Below are 24,959 nucleotides of genomic sequence, written 5' to 3' on the forward strand. Positions count from 1 at the left end.
AACACTTGTAAAAACAAATCTTAAGTTATTCTTCAAAGAATAATCAAAATACCATCTTGATTTTTAAAAAATTACCCAGTTTGAATGCAGTAGTTTCATGTTTATCATTAAATATTCTAAGATTATTTGTTATTTGAATGCACAACTTTGGGCAAAGTATGCTAGATTTCTTAGGAATAATTCATATTTCTCACATTTAATTTTATTGAATTGACAGTTCTCTGTTTAAAGGATACTAAGTAACACTCGTAAAATGTAATTTCATTGAATGGGTAACACTTTATGTTTAAAAAATATTACTTTAGTAATAACTCATAAAACACTTGATAACAGCTAATGTAACACTTCTAAAATACTTGATTTTGCCTGTGTACACGTTATTTTTATTACTTTAAATTTTTATTGATTCCAGGTTACAAGAATCGAATTTCAGATAATCCAAATATTAAGCTCATAAAAATGCTAATTTGTGCATAGAGGTATACAGTATGAAATAAAGATGTATCCTATGTCTCTCCGATAACAGAACCAGTGCATACAGTAGCATCCCTGCAGACGTGCAACGCAGAAACACTGATCCATGCCCAAATAATAAATGAAGAGAACTGTCAATTGTGGCATTTATGTAATAGACTCACTTAAAATTACAGTGTATTATTGGGTAATACTATATTGCTAAGAAAGAAACATCTATATGACTTCCAAAAAATTGAAAAGTCCTTTTTCTAAAGTTTGAAAGAGCGAGAGCGAGAGAGAGAGAGACAGAGAGAGAGTCAGTCAGCTGGCAAGAGAGAACTAAAATTACCAACTTGGAGCTGTAATGCTATGTCCACTTCCCAAATTGTGAAATGACTCCTACGTGCTTGACATGTGCAAGTCTATTATATAGTATAATGTGTCTGAATACTTCATGTATGATAGGTCATCTAATTATGTTGTGAATGCCTGAGAATTATGTTAATGGTTTCACCTTGAATATTAATTTCTCTTCATGTGTGAATTACTTTTTCTTAAAACCTATGTCTTAAAATAAGAAAACGTCTTCTTTGTATATGTGTCAGGCTCTAGGACTTAGGAGGAGAGGACTTTATTAGAGCTCATCCTCTTTTTCCTCTGACTCCTTTTCCTTATCTCCCCTGTTCGGAGGCCCCGCTTGGAAGTATGACCTGTTCTCCCTGAGTTAGAGAAGGAGTACAACACAAAGGTCTCCCATTTCTAAGTGTGAGCACTTTGGCATTGCAGATGCCTGGGTTTCATTAGGGCCAGAATGTACTTTCGTGTGGAGGAGCAAAAGGGAGAGAGATTCTGAGAAAAATGTGAAAATAGGAATACATTAACCTTATGGTAATTTGCCTACTGATAGATGGGAAGAGTTTACAGGCAAAAAAGGAGTACAATCAAAATATGGAAAAAAATCATGAAAAAAAATCAATCATTTTTTTAAAAATTAAGGAAACTTTTCAGACTTCTCGCTCCACCCTCAAATCATTATAAGAGGTTCTGGAAAAGAGATTCACACATGGTCTCAAAAGGTCATTTGATTCTAATAGCAGTTTGAGATTAACAGCAGTTTGAAAAAAAGTACTACTTATTTTACTTGAAATACAGTAGCAATATGTGACCTTTTAGAACTCTTAGGATTGGCATTTAGGCCTCGATTTCAGAACAACAAAACAACTAAAAGGGATATGAAATCACTAACATAGTTAAGCTATCTTATTAGCTCCTTGGGTTACATTAAAAATAATTTCTTCTGGCTAAAGAAGGAGAATCAAGTAAATTCTTGCTGACCATTGGCCACATCTGTAGAAATATACAGCTATACCAGCTCCAGGACCAATAAAGCTTTCTCACAAAGTGGTCGCTTCTAAACAGGAATAACCACATAGGAATAAAGTATTATGGTGACAATATATGTTAAAACTTCTGAGTAAAGTGTGTTCTTTTGGTTTTGGCTTGTACATTGAGCTTTTACATATATCAATACTTCCCAAAGTAAAATCAGTAAATATACAAGTCCTATGTCTCCCCCTCATGGTACGATATGTTCTTGCTGTAATATATTTCAAATGAAAAATTGTAATGAAATAGTTTACAAGTGTTAAATACTTAAAGCCTGAAATTTCTTCAAAAACTAAAACATTTGATAAGATAGTACCTTGCCAATTTTCTTGACAAAAATAAAGCACCATCCAGCAGCTATCAATATTCAATCAATGTGTTTTATATTATACATTAAGTTCTGGGGTACATGTGCAGAATGTGCAGGTTTGTTACATAGGTATACACGTGCCATGGTGGCTTGCTGCGTCCATCACCCCGTCATCTACATTAGGTATTTCTCCTCATGCTATTCCTCCGGTAGCCCCCCACCCCCTGCTATCCCTTCCCTAGTCCCCCTCCCCCTGACAGGCCCCAGTGTGTGATGTTCCCCTCCCTGTGTTCATGTGTTCTCATTGTTTAACACCCACTTATGAGTGAGAACATGCTGTGTTTGGTTTTCTGTTCTTTTGTCAGTTTGCTGAGAATGATGGTTTCCAGCTTCATCCATATCCCTGCAAAGGACATGAACTCATCCTTTTTGATGGCTGCATAGTATTCCATGGTGTATATGTGCCTTATTTTCTTTATCCAGTCTATCACTGATGGGCATTTGGGTGGGTTTCAAGTCTTTGCCATTGTAAATAGTGCTGTAATAAACATACATGTGCTTTTGTCTTTATAGTAGAATAATTTCTAATCCTCTGGGTATATACCCAGTAATGGGACTGCCGGGTCACATGATACTTCTATTTCCAGATCTTTGAGGAATTGCCACACTGTCTTCCACAATGGTTGGCCTAATTTACACTCCTACCAACAGTGTAGAAGCATTCCTAGTTCTCCACATCCTTTCCAACATCTGTTGTCTCTTGATTTTTTAATGATTGCCATTCTAACTGGCATCAGATGGTATCTCAGTGTGGTTTTGATTTGCATTTCTCTAGTTACCAGTGATGATAAGCTTTTTTTCATATGTTTGTTGGCTGCATAAATGTCTTCTTTTGAGAAGTTTCTGTCCATGTCCTTGGCCCGATTTTTGATGGGGTTGTTTGCTTTTTACTTGTAAATTTAAGTTTCTTGTAGATGCTAGATATTAGCCCTTTATGAAATGGGAAAATTGCAAAAAATTTTTCCCATTCTGTTGGTTGCCGGCTCACTCTAATGATAGCTTCTTTTGCTCTGCAGATGCTCTTAAGTTTAGTTAGATCCCATTAGTGTATTTTCACTTTGGTTGCCATTGCTTTTGGTGTTTTAGTCATGAAGTCCTTGCCTATGCCTATGTCCTGAATGGTATTGCCTTGGTTTTCTTCTAGGGGTTTTATGGTGTTAGGTCTTAGGTTTAAATATTTAATCCATCTGGAGTTAATTTTTGTATAAGGTGTAAGGAAGGGATCTAGTTTTAGCTTTCTGCATATGGCTAGCCAGTTTTCCCAACACCATGTATTAAACAGGAAATCCTTTCCCCCATTGCTTCCTTTTGTCAGGTTTGTCAAAGATCAAATGGTTGTAGATGTGTGGCATTATTTCTGAGGCCTCTGTTCTTTTCCACTGGTCTATATCTCTGTTTTGGTTCTGGTACCATGCTGTTTTGACTACTGTAGCCTTGTAGTATAGTTTGAAGTCAGGTAGCATGATGCCTCTGGCTTGATTTCTTTTCTTCTTCTTCTTCTTCTTCTTTTTTTTTTTTTTTTTTTTTTTTTTTTTGCTTAGGATTGTCTTGGATATGCAGGCTCTTTTTTGGTTCCATATGAAGTTTAAGGTGGTTTTCTTCAATTCTTTGAAGAAAGTCAATGGTAGCTTTATGGGGATAACATTGAATCCATAAATTACTTTGGGCAGTATATGGCCATTTTTCATGATACTGTTTCTTCCTAACCATGAGCATGGAATGTTTTTCCACCTGTTTGTGTTCTCTCTTATTTCCTTGAGCAGTGGTTAAAAGGTCCTTCACATCCCTTCTAAGTTGTATTCCTAGGTATTTTATTCTCTTTGTAGCAATTGTGAATGAGAGTTTACTCAGGATTTGACTCTCTGTCTGTCTATGACTGGGGTATAGGAATACTTGTGATTTTTTCACATTGATTTTGTATTCTGAGACTTTGCTGAAGTTGCTTATCAGCTTAAGGAGATTTTGGACTGATACGATAGGTCTTCTAAATATACAATCATGTCGTCTGTAAATAGAGGCAATTTGACTTTCTCTTTTCGTAACAGAATATGCGTTATTTCTTTTGCTTGACTGACTGCCCTGGCCAGAACTTCCAATAGTATGTTGAAGAGGAGTGGTGAGAGAGGGCATCCTTGTCTTTTGCCATTTATCAAAGGGAATGCTTCCAGTTTTTGCCCATTCAGTATGATATTGGCTGTGGGTTTGTCATAAATAGCTCTTATTATTTTAAGATATGTTTCATTGATACCTAGTTTATTGGGAGTTTTTAGCATCAAGCGCTTTTGAATTTTGTTATAGGCCTTCTCTGCATCCATGGAGATAATCATGTGGTTTTCGTCTTTGGTTCTGTTTATGTGATGGATTATGTTTACTGATTTGTGTATGTTGAATCAGCATTGCATCCCAGGGATGAAGCCAACTTGATCATCATGGATAAGCTTTTTGATATGCTGTTGGATTCATTTGCCAGTATTTTATTGAGGATTTTTGCATCAATGTTCATCATGGATACTGGCCTGAAATTTTCCTTTTTTGTTGTGTATCTGCCAGGTTTTGGTATCAGGATGATGTTGGTCTCATGAAATGAGTTAGGGAGGATTCACTCTTTCTGTATTGTTTGTAGCAGTTTCAGAAGGAATGATAGCAGTTCCTCTTTGTACCTCTGGTAGAATTTGGCTATGGAACTGTCTGGTCCTGGACTTTTTTTGGTTGGTAGGGTATGAGTTGCTGCCTCAGTTTCAGACCTTCTTATTGGTCTATTCAAGGATTCAACTTCTTCCTGGTTTAGTCTTGTGAGGGGGTAAATGTCCAGGAATTTATCCATTTCTTCTAGATTTACTGGTTTACTTGCATAGAGGCATTTGTAGTATTCTCTGATGGTAGTTTGTATTTCTTTGGGATTGGTGGTGATATCCCCTTTATCATTTTATTGCATATATTTGATTCTTCTCTCTTTTCTTCTCTATTAGTCTGGCTAGTGGTCTATTTTGTTGATCTTTTTAAAAACCAGCTCCTGGATTCATTGATTTTTTTGAAGGGTTTTTTGAGTCTTTATCTCCTTCAGTTCTGCTCTGATCTTAGTTCTTTCTGGTCTTCTGCTGGCTTTTGAATTTGTTTGATCTTGCTCCTCTAGTTTTTTTTAATTGTGACTTTAGGATTTTGATTTTAGATCTTTTCTTGTTTCTCCTGTGGGCATTTAGTGCTATAAATTTCCCTCTACACATTGCTTTAAATGTATCCCAGAGATTCTGGTACATTGTGTCTTTGTTTTCACTGTTTCAAAGAACATCTTTATTTATGCCTTTATTTCATTATTTATCCAGTAGTTGTGTGGTTTTGAATGAGTTTCTCTCTCTCATATATATATATATATATATATATATATATATATATATACACACATACATATATACATATAATATAAATATTTTTATTGCACTTTAGGTTCTGGGGTACATGTGCAGAACATGCAGGATTGCTGCATAGGTATAAACATGGCAATGTGGTTTGCCGCCTCCATCCCCCCATCACCTATATCTGGCGTGATTAAAAACTCACCTTAATCCTGAGTTCTAATTTGATTGCACTGTGGTCTGAGAGACTGTTATGATTTCTGTTCTTTTGCATTTCCCGAGGAGTGTTTTACTTCCAATTATGTGGTCAATTTTAGAATAAGTGTGAAATGGTGCTGAGAAGAATGTATATTCTGTGGATTTATTGTGGAAAGTTTTGTAGATGTCTATTAGGTCCACTTGATTTAGATCTGAGTTCAAATTCTGGATATACTTGTTGATTTTCTGTCTCGTTAATCTGTCTAATATTGACAGTGGGGTGTTAAAGTCTCCCAGTATTATTGTGTGGGAGTCTAAGTCTCTTTGTAGGTAATTAAGAACTTGCTTTATGTATCTGGGCACTCCTGTATTGGGTGCGTATATATTTAGGATAGTTAGTTCTTCTTGTTGCATTGATCCCTTTGCCATTATGTAATGCCCTTGTTTCTTTTGATCTTTGTTGGTTTAAAGTCTGTTTTATCAGAGACTAGGATTGTGACCCTTGCTTTTTCTTTCTTTATCATTATTATTATTATTATTATTATTATTATTATTATTTGCTCTCCACTTGCTTGGTAAATCTTTCTCCATCCCTTTATTTTGAGCTTATGTGTGTCTTTGTGAATGAGATGGGTCTCCTCAATACAGCACACCAATGGGTCTTGACCCTTTATCCAATTTGCCAGTCTGTTTTTTGATTGGGACATTTAGCCCATTGACATTTAAGGTTAATAATTGTTATGTGTGAATTTGATCCTGACATTTTGATGCCTGCTGGTTGTTTTCCTCATTAGTTGATGCAGTTTCCTCATAGCATTGATGGTCTTTACAATTTGGTATGTTTTTGCAGTGGCTGGTATTGGTTGTTCTTTTCTATGTTGAGTGCTTCCTTCCAGAACTCGTGTAAGGCAGGCTTGGAGGTGATAAAATGTCTCAGCAGTTGCTTGTCTGTAAAAGATTTTATTTCTCCTTCACTTATTAAGCTTAGTTTGGCTGGAAATGAAATTCTGGTTTGGAAATTCTTCTTTTAGGATGTTGAATATTAGACCCCACACTTTTCTAGCTTGTATGGTTTCTGCCAAGAGATCCACTGTGAGTCTGATGGACTTCCCTTTGTGGGTAACCCAACTTTTCTCTCTGTCTGCCCTTAGCAATTTTTCCTTCATTTCAACCCGGGTGAATCTGACAATTATGTGTTTTGGGTTGCTCTTCTCAAGTAGGATCTTTGTGGTGTTCTCTGTATTCCAGAATTTGAATATTGCCCTCTCTTGCTAGGTTGGGGAAGTTCTCCTGAATAATATCTTGAAGAGTGTTTTCCAATTTGCTTTCATTCTTTTCATCACTTTCAGGTATACTGATTGAATGTAGATTTGGTCTTTTCACATGATCCCTTATTTCTTGGATGCTTTGTTGATTTCTTTTCACTCTTTTTTTTCTCTAATCTTGCCTTTTGACTTTATTTCATTGAGCTGATCTTCAATCTCTGATATCCTTTCTTCTGCTTGACTGATTTGGCTGTTGATACTTGTACATTCTTCATGAAGTTCTTGTGCTGTGTTTTTCAGCTCCATCAAGGGATTTATTTTCTTCTCTGTACTGGTTATTCTATTAGCATTTTGTCTAATCTTTCTTCATGGTTCTTAGCTCCTTTGCATTGGGTTAGAACATGCTCCTTTAGCCCAGAGATGTTTGTTATCACCCACCTTCTGAAGCCTGCTTCTGCCAATTCATCAAACTCAAACTCATTTTCCATCCAGTTTTCTTCCCTTGCTGGTAAGGAGTTGTGATCCCTTGGAGGAGAAGAGGTATTCTGTTTCTTGGAGACTTCAGCCTTTTTGTGCTGGTTTCTTCTCATCTTCATGGATTTACCTACCTTTGTTCTTTGAAGTTGATGACCTTTGGATGGGATCTCTGAGTGGATGTCCTTTTTGTTGAGTGTGTTGGAGGCCAAGAAAAAGCAACTTCTTTAGTCCTGAGTCTTCTAGTGTGTCAGTTCAAAGTTGTCACGGGCATGGATTTAGCAGAACTGCATTTAAAAGGAAGGTTGTCATGGAGTGGGGTGGCTGGGCTAGGAAAAGAAGGGAGGAGGAGAAAATATAAGGGAAGAGAGAATAAGACAAACAGATGAGGGTGGCGAGAGAAAATGAGATAGGAGGAGCTAGAAAGAGAAAGGAGGAGAAAGAGACAGACACAAGGAGTAAAAGATGGAGGAGTAGAGACAAAGTGGCTGGAAGAAGCTGGGTGCTATGGTCTGGATGTGTGCCCCCAAAATTCCTGTGTTGAAACCTAATCCTCAAGGGGATGGTACTAGCAGGGTGGGGCCTTTGGGAGGTGACTAGTCCTTAAGGGTGGAGCTCTTGGAATAGAATTCGTGCCTTATAAAAGAGGATCAAGGGAGCTCTCTGGCACCTTTTCACGACATGCAGACAGAACAACAAGGCACCATCTAGGAAGCCTTCACCAGACACTAAATCTGCTAATGCCTTGATCTTGGACTTCCAGACTTGGATCTCTGAATAATAAAATTTTTTTGTTTGTTTGTTGTTTTTATAAATTACCCAGTCTCGAGTATTTTGTTATAACAGTTAGAACAGACTAAGACAATGGAGGAGATAAGAGACAATGGAAGAGATGGAGAGGCAGAGACAGACACAGAGTTGGAGAGACAGGGAGAGGAAGGGGAGGATAAAGAGAAAGGGAGATGGTAGAGGGGAGGACACTGAGAAAGAGAAAAAGAGAGACAGACACATGGAATAAAGAAGAGAGAGCAGGGAAGATACAGGAGGAGAGAGAGATGAGAGGGAAAAAGAATGACGGGAGGTAGAGCCAGGGAGACTAGGAGAGGGAGAGGGAAGGAGAGCAAGAAGGAAGAGTAAGGCCGAGAAAGCATGTGTGACTGACGACATACAGAAAGTGAGCCACATCCAGGCAGCAGGTGACAGCTCATCAGAGGAGTCTCACTGCCACCCAGGCTGGAGTGCAGTGGTGCAATCTTGGCTCACTGCAATCTCCACCTCCTGGGTTCAAGCGATTCTCCTGCTTCTGCTTCCCAAGTAGCTGAAATTACTGGCATATGCCACCACACCTGGCAAACGTTTGTATTTTTAGCAGAAATGGGGTTTCACCATGTTGTTCAGGCTGGTGTCAAACTCCTGGCCTTAGGTGATCCACCCACCTTGGCCTCCCATAGTGCTGGGATTACAGGCATGAGCCACAATGCCTGGCCCTCATTTTGCTGTTTTAAACTAGCAAATTGACTACATATAGAAAATATACTCTGCTTTTGCCATACAGCAAGTTGGCAGGTCAGGCAAATGCTGAATTTTATCCTATGTGCAAAGTATCTATTTGAAGTTACTCTATAGAAAGACAGTTATTGGAAATGGATTTAGAGTTGAGTGACATTAATGGCACATCAAAATCGAATAATTTTAGTAAAATATTTCAAAACCTTCTGCAGTATTATGCCATTTAACAAAGATATAATGTTATAGTTAAATATAACAAGGAAAAATTAAGTAGTTCCTACTAGCAACACAAATTGATAGAAGCTACATATATATGGCAAAGCCCTGACTCCAATGTCACCAGCCAGAAATGGCAGGGCCGTAGTGGTCATGATAATTAAAAAGTGTAGGACACTACCTCAAATGCTGATCTTAAAGAGCTGAATTGGGCTAATATTTCACAGGTGTTTTCCTTTGGTTATTTATCAGTAAACAAATATAAATTCTGTAACTTCTCTTGAAAGGAAATTCTGCTTTTTGAGGGTTAAAAACATCATCAGAGCAGTAAAGTCAATTGGTGTCACCTACCATTACAAGGAGGCAGTTGACAGGCTCTGACCGACTCTGGCTTTTCACCATCACAATGGTCCCCAGCCCTGCAGAGGACCTGCCGCACCTCCGTTCCTTCACCGCAGGTCACTGAACACTGCAGAGACGAAGGCTGTGGTTACAGACGTTTATTCCACCAAGACCATGTAGATAACATAGACAGAGACACACAGATCTGGAGTTCTTTCTCCACTAAGTGATGGGGCACAGTGGTTTTGAAGACAGATACTACTGAGTTTATATTCTGACTCCATTATTTACTGGCCTGGGCACATTGTTTTTTCTATATGAGACTTATCTTCTTAATCTGGTGGAAGGCTGGGATAATAATACCTGCCTTATAAGATTGTTTTAGGACTAAATGAAGGCAAAGGAAACATGTATATATAGCAAGATACCTAGTAAGCATTCCATATGAAAGAAGCCCTGATTAGTAACAATGTTAAAATCTTCTGGAGTTTCTAAAAACAGTGTTGATGATGTCTGTTCTCCCACCCAATCATGGTACTGAGAGTCCCTACTCTTTCTTCCTTCCTTTTTTTTTTGGAGACAGAGTCTCACTCTGTTGCCCAGGCTGGAGTGCAGTGGCACGATCTCTGCTCACTGCGCCCTCTGCCTCCTGGGTTCAAGCAATTCCCCAGCCTCAACCTCCTGAGTAGCTAGGACTACAGGTACCACCATCATGCCCAGCTAGTTTTTTGTATCTTAGTAGAGATGGGGTTTCACCATGTTGGCTAGGAATGATCTCAATCTCCAGATCTTGTGATCCACCTGCCTTGGCCTCCCTAAGTGCTGTGATTACAGGCGTGTGCCACCACACCCGGCCTCCTCCTCCTTTCTTACAGACGGCTATTACTCTATGCTCTTAATTCATTTCTCCAATGAAAATTTACTCCTCTAAAACTAAGCTCAGAAACTTCCATGCAATGACCCTAGGAAGTTTCTGTGGAGGAGGGACTTCTACTGAGACTGATAGGAGTTATCATCACGGTCCTATGCAGGTGACCTGCACTCGTGCTGTGTTTGAATGTCCCCTCCAAAACTCACGTTGAAATTTAACTGCCATTGTAACAATGTTGAGCGGGACCATTAAGAGGTGGGACCTTTCAGAGGTGACCTATGGGCATGGGTTAATGCTGTCATCTTGGGAATGGGTTAGTTATTGCAGAAATGGGCTCCTGGTAGAAGGATCTTCTGTGTCTCTCTTGCATGCCTCCTTGCCACGTAATACCTTCTGCTACAGGACCCCCCTTTCCAAGTGCCAGTGCCACACTCTTGGACTTTGCAGCCTCCAGAACCATAAGCCAAATAAACCTTTGTTCTTTATAGATTACCCAACCTGTGGTATTCTGTTAAAGCCGTTTGTCTCTTCCTTTCTGGGCCTACTCTCCACTTCCTCATTAGTTCTCTGCTTTTTGATGCCCTTTCCTCCTATAAACTCTTCTCCTATAACCCCAAGATTTCTTATTTTGGGTCTTTAGAAATATCTAAGACAGGTGGTAATAGCTGACAATGCAACATTGAGTCCGCCAATTAACAAACATCATCTGGACAGGTATGCTAGGCTCTAGCTGAGTACTGAGGAAAGAAGGCATACTATTTTTGAGAAATGTGTGTACTAGCGGCAAATATAGATTCACAGATCAGAGTTATAACACTCTCATGAACAGCATGGTAAAGTTAAGTTTTACTGCCTTTCATGTGTAGAGGAGGAACTTCCAGGGAAAGTACCACCTGCGAGGTGGTCATTTGGACTATGAGATGAGCTTTGGTCGAGAAGGAGAGATTATTAGATAGGAGGATGGGGAGTCTGAGTCAGCTGAAAGGTAGGAAGCTCAAACAAGCATGGTCTGGAACACTGCAAGTTTACCCGAACTGAGACAAAGAGTTAGAGTGAAGGAAGAATAAGAGGAGTTAGCGCAGTGCCAAGTGGGACTGGCCCTGCCTTCTGTATCAGAGGTTTGGAATTTATCCTGAAGGGATAGAGAGGTCAACAAAAATATGAGACCAAAGAATAGTCATCTTTCAGACTTCTTCTCCATGTTACAAAACACATAAACATGGTGTGCCCCCTACCAACTAAACATAAGTGCCCAAACTCTTTTAAAGCATTAATTTTCCCTAACACCTGCAGTTAATTACAAAGTATGCAGTGGTTTCTCAGTTCACATGAAGCCTAACTGATGTTTAAGCCTAACTAAAATATCTACACATGCTTACACACACATGCACAGAATTCACACACCTACCTCACTCCAGGGTCCTGTTTTCCAGTGGGCCGGGCAGGGCACTCTGTTACAGGGCCGGCGGCTCTCAGGGCGGTCACCCACGCAGTACTTGCTGTGCACAGAGCGGTTGGTGCCATCGTGGAGTGGCTGAAGGCAGCGCACGGTGCGAAGCTGATAGCCGGAACTTCCACAGGTTTTGGTGCAGTGTTCCCACTCTTCTGCGACCCAGCTGTGGGTGCAGGGAGTTCATATTGAAATTATCTCTGGGATGGATAGTATACACATGCCCGCATGGCAAAGCCTAGACTTTTCTGCTCTCTGAATAACCTGCAACCCAGTGGGGCACACTGCAGTTCAGGAAGTGGTTTCAGAAAGATGGATATAATGATAACTTTTTAACAATAGTAGCCTGAAACTTTTATTTGTAATGTTCTACTATTTTTTTCTGCCTCTCAGTGAGTCTGAAACCTTCTCCTTTCCTAAAGGAGGATCTATGGAGGCTTTCTGAAACTCATCTTAAAGTTTTCCTCCTAGATTTAGGCATGAAGGCAATTTTCAAGGATAGCAACAACTATAGAAATAAAACAGTCATGTCAGTTAAAATATTTAAACTTGAGTGAACTCTATAGAGTTCATAAAAATTTGCCCTCTTCCAACCCAGAAGATGTGAGGTTTATCCTCTGCAGAATGTGACAAGAGGTAAGGATGGTGTGGATCAGACCTGGGCAAAACCTGTTCACATGAATGCACCTGATAGAAATATTTCCAGAGGCATTTTCTAAAATATTTACCAGGGGACATTCCCAAATTCTAGTGTCAATGTCAGTGTCCCAAGCACTCCCCAAATCAGCTGTGGATACAACATTACACACAGTTCTCCATTACACATGGTTACCAAGCCCCAAAGGGCTGCTACCATCAACTCCATCTGGTTATGCAATCTGTCTGTATATAATTCAGGCTAAAATTAACTTTGCCTTTTCCAAAGTTACTTTCCCTCTACAATTTTTTTTCTTTCCATGTATGTGAGGCACCAAAATATAACCATGCTAAAACCTTGGCAGTCTTTGGTATTCACAGCTTAAGCCTGCTTTAGCTTGTCAAACTGGCAGTAAAATGTATCATGGACTGAGGAATTTTGTTCAATTTTGAAGACCTCAGTGATGATTCTCTTTTGAAGACAAATATTATACTTCACAGATATAGGTACTTCTGATTACCTTCATTCCCTCCTAAGATCCTCAAGAATGAAAGCAAATGACAAAAATATTAGAAATCTAGAAAGGCAAAGAAATTTGAGAGGAAGTCACAACAACATAATTTTGGAAACTAGAAAACAGATGGTCATATGGCAGCGAACTCAGCAGACCTAAGAAGAATGAAGTCCAACTCTGCAGTACAAGGTGATGAGCAAACAGACTCACACTGCAGAACTTTAGAAATATTGAGGGATTAGAGGCCTCAGATACAATGGTGAGCTGTGAAAACAAGGGTGAAGCCAGGATTGAAAGCAGGAGAGCTCATGACAAGTCTGTTTGGAAGCAGTTAGAACTCCTGATTCTTATCCATACAGGGCGATACACCCTCCTCCAACTCAGAAGAAGACATGAGGTTTATCCTCTGTAGAAAGTAAACCAGACTTAACTGGCTATAATAGCCATGATCAAGAGAGAAGGAGACCATGGTGAAAACAGAAGATTATGTAAAAATCCATCTGTAAGATGGTGAGACTGCTTTGGATACCTATACACATAACATTTCCAGAACAGCATTTAAACTAGCTTACACTCCCTCGGCAAGAAATTGATTCTGCTCTATGGAATCTATTTTATAAGAAAAGGCCTAAATGTACAATTAATTGAGGGCCTTAAAATGGCTGAGTTGGATCACCCTGTAGTTCAGCTCACCAGCTACAACTGCAGAGCAAACTTCTAATCAGCCTTCTAAACACTTCATTTTTATACATGTAGGAACATCCCAGGATCACCACACAGAAATCCTCTAATATCAGTGATAGAGGTGGGGTGGGTGTAGAGAAATGGAAGAAAAGAACTCAAAAGACATAATTTAGAAACAGGAAATGAATCTTTGATATTCTAAAAGAGATAAAAGACTATATTGCACCTGTGAAATAAAAATCAAATGTCTTGATAAAGAAATACTTGAATATTAACGATATGATAAAACAGGGCTCTTGAATATTAAAAATATGATAGCAGAAATGAAGGATTCAGCAAATGCAACAGTGAACAAAAGGAGAGAAAAGCCAAGCTACAAATGTCCCAGAAAGAAAAACAGTGAAAAACATAGGGTGATTAAAAAAAAAATACAAGAAAATCTTCCAGAGATAAAAGTTATCCATTTTATATTTTTAAAAGTCTGTGTCATTTACCACAACGTAGATGGACCTGGAGGATGTTATGCTAAGTGAAATGAATCAGACACAGAAAGACAAATACCATGTGACCTTCACTGATACCTGGAATATAAAGCAGTGGAACTCATAGAAGTAAAGAGTAGAATGGTGGTGATTAGGGGCTTGGGTGAGGATGAAGGCATAAATGGAGAGATGTTGGTCAAGGAGTACAAAGTTTCAGCTAGAAGAAATATGTTTTTGAGTTCTACTAAACAGCATAGTGTCTATGGTTAATAATTTTGAAATGGGTATTTCAAAATTGCTAGGAGAGCAGATTTTAAATGAGTGCACCACAAAAAAACATGATTAGCATGTGACAGGTGAATTAGCTGGATTTAATCATTCTGCAATGTATGCATACATCAAAACATTACATTGTACCCCAAAAAACATTTTCTTTAATTTTTCAGTTAAAAAAAACTCTACAAGTACACAGCACAATGATGTGTAAAAATGGGCACCAAGTCCCTTTCAGAACACTAGAAATAAAATGAAGGTCCTACAAACTTTGAAATACAGACCAAAACATGTCACACACAAAGCACTGAGAATCAGAACGGCAACTGACTTTTCAACAGCAACACCTGAGTGCAGAAAATAATAGAAAATAATATTTTTTAGTCTGAAGGATGATGTATTTTAATTTAGAATAACAGGAAATCCTGCAGAAGAGAAAGGTAGTGGGAATTCCTAGGAGGATGATGAAAGGAAGCCCTACGTAAAAAGTCCAGGCTGGAGCTGGAACACAGAGAACTCTCTGTTCTCTAAGACTCTTCTGTGTCTATGGAGATTAAAGTGACAGGATACTTGGATGTTTAGTATTTAGAGGGGACTGATACTGAGAGAGTTTGCGAATGACTTGGGGAAAAGTAGTAGAAGATCAAATACATATAATCAAGATATTCATTTATTCTGGAAGAAACAATTTCACAAGAAGGGAATCATAATAATCAGAATGCTATGTGACTCAGGTATTAAAAGAGATACATGTTAACATAAACCCTGCATATTGCAATCAGTAAAAGGTATGTTAGATCAGTATTGGAAGTAGCAGGGAAGGAAAAAGTGTGGCCTGAGGTTTTGCATTTATGGAGGGATCGTAAAATAATACAATCTTCAGATTTCACAGTGCAAATTCAATGTATAATGTCTAACCTTACCTCCCCAAAAGTCAAGGAATAGAAGCAAAAACATTTTACATAGAGAGAAGGAAGAAAGTAATTATCGAATGTCAAAATATAGTGGTTGAAAGTGGTTTTTTGAGGAACAAGAATGTGGTGAAAGGCAGAGAACTACAGCTTTATGTAATTCCTGTAAAGTGACTTGACTATTTAAACCATGTATATATAGAGCTTTGACTGAAAATGAAATAAAAACTAAAAAGAGCTAAAGGAAGTTAAGTTCTGATCTTGACTTCTAGATATGATAGTTGAAATAGATGCTTACAGTGGATGTGTACACTCTTGAATATTGCACATTCGTCTAATAGGTTTCGGCTTTTTGTTGGCTTCACAGAAGCTGCGATGGACCATTTTATTATCACTTTTCCTACGGCATCCATATTTAGTGTACTGGAAACCTGTAAAAGGAAATAAATTTCTTTGGATTTAATCACTTATTCATGCTGTTACTTGATTATTCACTCACTCACTCATTCATTCATTCATTCATTCATTCATTCAGTAAATATGTATTGAGTGTATACAATTAGCCAGTCACTTCGGTAGGTGCTGAAGGTCCCAGAGAACATTAAATAAACAAAAATGTTTGCCTTTTCAGAACATATATTTGATAAATATTCCAACTGCAAACTTATTAAAGAACTAGGCTCTAAATATACACAGTCTAGTGTGAGAGACAGATATGAAAACCACTGTGACAATATCTAAGGACATAGGCTCTTAGAAACTACGTAAAGAACTTACAGTAGAGGGCAGCAAAGGAACACAGAGGGAAGAGATCTGTAACTTGGAGGAGGGGAGGGGAAAGCTTGGAGGATCAGCAGTTTGCTTCAGCAGAATACTGCAGTTAAAACAGTATGGGGTAAAAGAAATGAAGCAGAATTATTCTCTAAGCAAAGGAAATAACATATGGAAAACTGTGGCTTCTTCAGATGGCTGAAGTATCATGTGAAGAGGGCGGGAGACAGGGAAGGATCAGATCTTGAAAGCCTTTGGTGTTAACAACTGTTTGGATATTATTTTTGAAGGTTATAGGGAGTTACTGAGGGTCTCTCAAGCATCAACTTTTATATTTGTGATTATGTCTATATATTTGAAAAAAATTCAAACTAATCCAAAAGTCGTAAGGAAAAAACAATGAATATTTGTATGCCTTGCATCTAGGTTGATTTTTTTGTGACTACATCACCACATTTGCTATATTTTTTCATATATGTGTATGTGTGTAAATACATATATAATTTTGCTGAACCATTTGAAAGTTGCAGACATCCTGATCCCTCACTCCTAAATGAATATTTAAGCGCAGATTTCAGAAGTTCATTCTCTTATATAACTATAACATAATTCTTAAAATCAGGACATTTGACATAGATATAATGCTATTATTATGTAACATACAGACCCATTCAAAAATGTTCAGTTGTCCCTAATGATGTTATTTGTAGCAATACTTTTCAAATCAAGGATCATATGTTGCATTTAACTGTTATGTCTTTAGCCTCCATCAATCAGAAACAATTACTGAACCTCTTTGTCTTACGGCATTACTATTTTTAAAATGTAAAAACCATTTTTTTTAAAATAAAATGTTCCACAATTTGGACCTGTTTAATTGTGTTCTAATGATAAAATTGAGGTTATTTACTTTTGGCAAGAATGCTACATAAAAGAGTGATGTGTCTTCAGGACAACATATTAGAAGATTGAAGGATTTTAATCTGGGAAATAATATAATTTACCATTCATTTATTCATTCAATAAAAATTACCCTGTAATTTAAGGAAAAGAAGAATATCAATGTTAGTTGACCAGCTAAAAGGCGATTGCAATAATCGTCCCTCCTAAAATGGTAATTGAAGTCTGGTGAAGATGGAATAGATGTGGTAGATATGAAGAAGGTATATCTGATAAATATTATGACCAAGCAAATGTTCAGAGTACAGCAGAAGGGAGGATCTGAATTAAATAAGCATCTAAAATAATTAACTCAAAGTATTGTATGCCTCCCTCAAGAAAACACTTTGGAAATACAGGCTTGAACTTAGAATTGTAAAATAAATAATTTATACAAGTATTGCCTAATACAAACAATTTTTTTGTTCTCAATTATCTGCTGTCATTTTTGTAACCGCCTCTTGCCTTCTCTTACCCATGGCGGGAGAACTGGTAATGGAGCACTTGTCTAGATCTCGAGGAATGGATGATGGGAAAAATTGAGAAACATTGAGTCCAGCTTAATGGACTCTGGAGAGGGAACGGAGGCAGCACAGTGTAGGAGTGAGAGCATGTGTTCAGAAGCCAGGTTGCCTGGGTCTGAATCCTATGGGCTCTGGGAAATTATCTTCTGTGTGCTTCAGTTTTGCTACCACTTAATCAGAGATAGCAACAGTACCAATCGCATGGGCCATTGTGAGTATTCATGCATTGATATAAAAAGCATTTAGAATAGTAGCTGGTTTCAAATGCATGGCACAGTCAGTTACACAGTCATGTAACCAATAGCTCTTTCATTAACTCTGGTAGAACTGCAGAGAGATATGGAAAGTAAAATTAGAGAAGAAGAAAGGTGAGGATCAGAGTACACTGAATTTGGGAGAGTTCTGGAGTTTGGTAAGAATAAAGTGATTCAGGGTACCAGGACAGTTAATGCAAAACAAAGAACCTGAGAGAAAAGGGCAAGAGGATTTTAAGGTCTATCACTGTCATGAAAGGAATCCTATTATTTGCTGATACTGAGATTCTGGTAAAAACGTTTTGTGTTGATGTTTTGGTGGCTATGTTTGGTGTTTCTCAGACTGTGGCCTCAATTAGAGACAGCCCTAAAGGTAGAAGCAAGATTGGCTTTTATTTGCATTACATTTTAATATAATAAATGTGTTCAGTTGTTACCTCCACCACAGGGTTTGGAACACTGAGACCAGCTCTTCAAAGCCCACTCAAAAGTATCCAATTCTTCCTGGATGACATTGTTGCTGTTGATTGTAGGTACAGAGTCTTCATGGATGATGTACTTATATGTCAGGCTAGAGCGGGTATTGTTCTCTTGAGGTATAATCTAGCATACACATGAAATCAATATGTAAATCACCTGAGGGTTTTAAATTTTGAGTGTAAAATGACAAATATGTCAGAATAGTGCTCATATTAAAACTGAAAAGTTTCAAAGAGTTTCAAAAATTATGTTATTTCTATCAACTATAGTGCAAATGTGACCTGTTTAAGATGAAATAGCTATAAAACTTTTAACATAAAGTATTTAAATATATATACTGAAGAGTAAGAGTTTGTATTATAAAAATAGTAACTTTATAAGATTCACTATAGGTTTCCTTAAATTATACCATTTTTTAAGTGCAGTTTAAAATTGTCTTCAAAGAAAATTGTTTTGTTATGATGATAAAGATAGCAATATTCGCTCCAGAAAATATATCTTATGAAAAAATATAAAGAAAATAATCATAATTCTACCTAAATGGAGAAAACCAGTCACTTTTATTATTGTGATAGTTGCTCAAGATATTTGCGGGTGTGTGTGTGTGTGTGTGTGTGTGTGTGTGTGTGTGTGTACAGACATACATACTTTTCTGGCCTTATTTCATGTAACGTGTTATGCACATTTCTCAAGATAGTACATATTCTTTGAAAATATGCTTTTGGAGTGTGGAATGATGGTCATTGGAGACTCAGAGGGGTTGGGAGGAATGGAAGTGGGTTGAATTGAGTAATGGGAACTTGCTTGGTGGGTACAATGAGCGCTGCCCCAGTGACGGACCCACTGAAGGTCCTGACTTCGCCACAGTGCAGTATATCTATGTGGCTGAATTGCACTTGTACGAAAAATGTTAAAAAAAGAAAACATACTTTTAAATGTCAGCATAGTATTTAATTCTAAAAGTGTTATGTATTATTGTTAATAAGTGTGCGGTCACTCTTGAATATTTGTATTAATTAGAAATTTTCCCTGCCTTTGTGGGGATTTCTGGCTTTTCTTAGTAGACTAAAGGTCACAAATGCTTTTTATCATTCTAGTTCGTATGATAGACTGGCGACTGGTCCTCCAAAACAGTTAGAACACTTGTTATTTTAATAATGAGAGTGTAGGAAAGTGGTCATTTGACACTAAATATTGTATAATTTTCACCTTCATTAATTGGATGGGGAAAATATGATTTTAACTGTTCATTACTTACATTTTGAATACTGTACATTGCATGACTGTCAGTCCTATTTTTTATTGGAGCCGTACACATATTTTTTCTTTCCTAATCTGTACACTAAAGATAATCCCTTTTTGTCATAAGAGTTGCAAATATTTTCTCAGTTTGTCTCTCCCCTTTTAATTTTTTTCAGGGCAAAGTGGTCTGTTAAAAATATTAATCGATTTTCATGTAGCTTTCATAGGATTTTACTTATGCAAAGGAAGAAATGCTATTCATTGTATTCTCAACCTAAATTTTTAGAACTATCTTTTGTTTGAGAAATGGGGTGATAGTAAAACCAGTGAGAGCAGAGGACCTGGTTATCTGGCTTTTATTTTTATTTATTTTTTCCTTTCTTTGTTTTTAAAACAGCATTAAAAATCAAGCACCATTTGAACAATCCTTACACTCTAGCCAGATATCTAATTCCTTCTGCCCCAGACAATGATCCAGGACTCAGAACGGAGAAGAAATGTCGTAATAATAGAGCATTGCTTGTCCACACCTTCCTCTCCTTGCTGCAAATCTCCCCCCTGTATCTCCAGCCCACACCACTTGCTGTGGTCAGGTGATAATCGGCAGGCAAGCCTTGAAGCATCTATCATGATGGTTAAGCATCAGGTCTCTAAGCCAGATACCCATGTTGCTAGAAAAGAATACAATATAATTACATCTGTGTGAAGTAGAGCTTCTGACTTCCAGTCACACATATTTAAAATAATCTAAAACTTCCGTTAACATATAAATGTGAATAATTAATTTTTGACATAATTGAAAAGGTATTTTAATAGACGAAGGACAGTCTTTTAACAAATAGTGCCAAAACAACTGGACGTTGTGGCTATGTCTAAGATTAGGTAGAAAAGGACTGAAAATTCTGTCTTGGTTTCACTGTCCTATGTTCTCTCTCGCTTGAGTCACCTACTCTAGTGGAAGTCAGTGCTATACTGTCAGGACTTATAAGCATCCTATGGAGAGGCTTAGGTGGCAAGGAATCAGGAACTGCTAGCCACCACATGGAAAAGTTGGGGAACAATCATCTGAGGCCTTTCAGCAACAATGTGACTAAGCTTGGAAGCAGAGTAACCCCCAGTCAAGCTCTGAGATGACTATAGCCACAGGTGACAGCAAACTCATGAGATACTCTATGTCAGAAATAGTTAAGTGGTGTCCAGATACATGTTTCACAGAAATTATAAATACTGCTTGTGTTCAGCCACCAAGTTTGAGGGTAATTTGTTTTATAAAAATAGATAGATAACTAATATAGACATCCACAGGCAAAAATAAGGCCTTAACACTTTATGCAAAATTAACCCAAAGTGATTAATATACCTAAATGTAAAATGCATAGCTCTAGAACTTATACCAAAAAAAGTAGGAGAAAATGTTTTGATGCTGGATTAGACAAAAACTTTCATAACACCAAAATCTTGATCCACAAAAGAAAATACCAATAAACTGGACTTCAGTAAAGCTAAAATATTTTGCTCCATGAAAGAAACTACTAAAAAAATGAAAAGACAACCTATGGAATGGAAGAAAACATTTGCAAATCGTGTATTTCACAGAAGACTTATATTGAATATACAAAGAGCTCTCAAAACTCAACAAAAAGAAAATGTAACAACTTTAACAATGGGCAAAAGATTCGAACAGCTATATCAAAAGGGAACTAATTTTCAGAGGAAAAAAAGACTAAAATGTGAGTGGAGTAATTTGATTTTAGATTAGTATAATATTGTATAGGAAATCCAATAAATGAAAATTCTGGATATAAAAGAAACTAACAATAAATTTCAAATCAAGTAGATGGCATCTGCTTTCATCCATGAGGGAGTCATGGAGTTGCCTTCCTGATATTAAAAGCTATAAAACTGGACAAAATATGTGCAGAAACTTTTTTTTAGACAGTGGATAACATGACAAAGGACACTTATCCTTGTAAGAAGAGAAACGAGCAAGGTCTGGACCCTCACACAGGTTGGGGGGCCCAAGCTCAGCCCAGCCATCTCACCGAGCTGAGGAGACAGATTAAAGTTTGGAACTTTCAGGTCAGGGCACTAAAGAAGAGGGGTCTGCTTAGAGAGATGATCTAGAAATCTACATGGGTCATGACTGAGGACTGGTCTGTGTATCCCTGGCCAAGACACCAGGTGGTCCACAGTGAGGGGCTGCTGATGCTGGGACAGAGATACCAGAAAACAGGCAGGCCTGAGTGTCACAGGGGTTCTCGACCAGCTCAAATGAAGAGAACTCACTAAAACTTCAGGTATTCAGTTAAGAAAGGCCACACTATGGGAAGAAGGCCAAAACTGAAATAGACTAGCCATAAAGAAGACTAAAACTAGGCTTAAAGGATCAGGATGATCTGACAATAACTTAACTGCTTGCCAGAACAAAACCAGACACCCTTACAATTTAGCTTTAAAAATGTTGAGTGTACAGGAAAAAAAAACTGTAAGAAGCATGAAAATGTGACCCATAAAAAAAGTCAACACGAAGACCCAGAACTTAAAGGGTAACATAGATGTAACGAGTATTATGAAAATTTAAGTGGAAAAATGAAACTTACAAAAAAAAAATGGAAATTCTAGCAAAGAAAAGTGCACCATCTGACATGAAAAATTTACTGGATAGGCTCAAGGACAGATTGGAGATCACATAAGAGAAACAGTGAACTTAGAGCTCAGAAGAAATAATCCAATCTGAAGAATTTATTTTAAAAAAGATAGATTATAAAAGGATGAACAGAGCCTGAGACTTGTGGAACAATTTCAACTGATTTAAATGAGCCCTAGGAGTAAAGAAGAGAGAGATGGGGTGGGGGTGAGGGTTTGGGAAAAACAAATAACTAGAAGACATCATGGGAAATTTACCCAAATTTGGTAAAAAAACGTCAACCTATAAAGCCAACATTCTCAGTGAATCCCAAGCATAAGATATACAAAGAACACCATACACTGAGTATATCATAGTCAAACTGCTAAACCAACAAGACAAAACAAAAAGATGAAGAGAAGAATCTTAAAAAGAGGTCAGAGAAAATGGACACATTCCGTGCAGTGCAGCATAAATGAGGCTTCTTTTCATATATGATGGATTCTAGAAGACAATTGCTGTGTAAATGAGTGAAAGAGGGCTCCTGTATGTGGTGGGCCCTACAGTTATTTCTTCACAGCAGGCAGAGCTCAGTAGTCCACTGCTGCCGAACACAATCTTGTATACATCCATTTGTTTTTAATGCTGCTCAAAGGAGAAGAATTTTAGCCTTTCAGGAACTGCCTGCTTTGCACAGCGCTAGGAAATTGCATCCAACGTCTGCTAGATATGAATAAGACCTTGTGGCTATACGAACCTCACGCTGCTACCTCCCTTGGAGCCCTCTGACCCCCAGACTCTCTGCTGTGCTGCTAAATGACACCACCTAGGCACATAAACCATCTCAGATTCCCTCCCTTCCTCAGAAGTTCCCTTGCCTTTCTCTCCTCTGGGTAGTGGCCCTACTTGCTAATCTGCTGAGGCCTCACCCAAATAAAGTGTGTGTGTGCTACTGCCACCTTGTGGCCATATCTTTTCTTTGATCAGCCCCCAAACCCGTGGAACTCGCTGCAACATCATAAAAACACAGTACTGAAAGAAGGTAAAAAAAGAAACAAAAATCTAGCAACCCAAATTCTATATATAGTAAAGATATCCTTCAAAACTGAGGGTGAAATAAACATATTTTCAGACCATCGAAAGCTGAGATAATTACTTGCCAATACACCCACACCACAAGAAATGCTAAAGGAACGTCTTTATACTGAAGGTAAATGATACTAGATGGAATGTTAGATAAACAAAGTAGAATGAAAAGCATCTGAAATGCCAAATATGTGGGCAAATACAAAAACCTACTTTTTTTAGTGTTGTCTCTAAAAGGTAACTGATTATTGAAGTCAAAAATCAGAATGCCGCATTATTCAGTTTACAATGTATAGTAAATTACATGACAATATTGCACAAAGAGTAGGGGGAAGATAAATAGAATTATTTTTAAAAGTAACTTATTTTTCAATGTTCAAAGTACATGTAATGTTCAAGGTAAAAATGTTTTCAGATAAATTAATTATAAAATAAGCTGAACCAGGTATACCATGAGCCTGTAATGCCACATACCAAAACAATAACAGGATCATGTAAAGGTCCGTCCGTGTGAAGACTTTCAATGTCATCTTCAATGTTATAATCCCACTCCACACCAAGATCTATGAAGGTCCGCGACTTGGCTTCCTCCCCTTTGCCATTTAAGATATAATGGCCTGTAGCCTGGTTCTTAATAGCTAAAGGAAGGAAAATGAGTAAATGGCATACATTTTATTTTTATCCCCTGCTGAAAATTCTCCACAAGTCTATCCTTTCTACAAATCAATGACCACGTTTCTTTGTTAGTAGCAAGCAATCAAAACAGATGTTAGTTCTGATATTATTCCTACTGTCTTCATTAGGCATTCAAAACTCTCAAGAACCATTCCTAACTAACTAGTCAAAAATATGGCAAGATGGTTACATAGGCAAAAGTAATGTTTGCAAATAGTCCCATTTGAAAACATCGTCAAAGAGGTAAATAGTTTCTAAATCATTTGTCCTATATATTTCCTTAGAAAACTGGGAATATTTTTAAAATGATAGGTACTTTTTCAATAATTAACAGAAACAATTTATGCTAGAATAGCATGTAACATAATGGTTTATTTATTGCATATATTTTTAAAACTGATGAAAATATTTATAGTCACTCAACATAGTTGAAGTAATTTTTCAGACCAACAGTTTAGTCTCATGACTGGAAAATTCCAGAGCCATATTACCTCTCATATAGTTAGAAAAAGCTGCTTATTGCTAATGGAATTCTTAATGTATTATAGATTTATTATATATTATAAAGTGAAATAAAATGCTGGTTTAGTGAGTAAAAAATAATGAATGGGATTTTAAATTTTGGACTTATTTATCAGCATATGATGTTAAGTTAGAAAGCAAAATTTCATGTTACTACCATTATTGAAAATATGTAAAAAGATGAGTAATTTTAATTAAATGTATTTATTCCTTTTGAGCTTTAAACTAGTCTAATTTTTCCAAGGGTAATACTATGAATTCTAGAATGAAAAATAAGGAATTTTAAATACTAGAGAGAGAACTACAGCTGATTGCTAGACTATTATGACATTTAGTAGTGAATATAATTTAAATGTGTTTTAAAATTCTACGAACACCATAAAGCAATTCATTTTTTAAAGTTACAACTGAAATAAAATGATTTGCTACAAATTTTCTTTTTTCTTTTC

General features: G+C 37.3%; 1 protein-coding gene across 1 annotated transcript in view; it reads right to left on the bottom strand.

Annotated features, from left to right (window-relative positions):
- ADAMTS3 (ADAM metallopeptidase with thrombospondin type 1 motif 3) overlaps positions 1 to 24,959 on the bottom strand; it is a 305,688-nt gene that overhangs the window by 3,138 nt on the left and 277,591 nt on the right. The window contains exons 17-21 of the mRNA XM_003931961.4: positions 23,788 to 23,951; positions 18,317 to 18,482; positions 15,690 to 15,822; positions 11,849 to 12,056; positions 9,579 to 9,696 (exon numbers count right to left, since the gene is read on the bottom strand). Coding sequence (XP_003932010.3) covers positions 9,579 to 9,696; positions 11,849 to 12,056; positions 15,690 to 15,822; positions 18,317 to 18,482; positions 23,788 to 23,951 — 789 coding nt within the window. The remainder of the gene's footprint in view (positions 1 to 9,578; positions 9,697 to 11,848; positions 12,057 to 15,689; positions 15,823 to 18,316; positions 18,483 to 23,787; positions 23,952 to 24,959) is intronic.

The sequence above is a fragment of the Saimiri boliviensis genome, chromosome 3 (assembly GCF_048565385.1).
Source record: "Saimiri boliviensis isolate mSaiBol1 chromosome 3, mSaiBol1.pri, whole genome shotgun sequence".
Lineage (NCBI taxonomy): Eukaryota > Metazoa > Chordata > Mammalia > Primates > Cebidae > Saimiri > Saimiri boliviensis.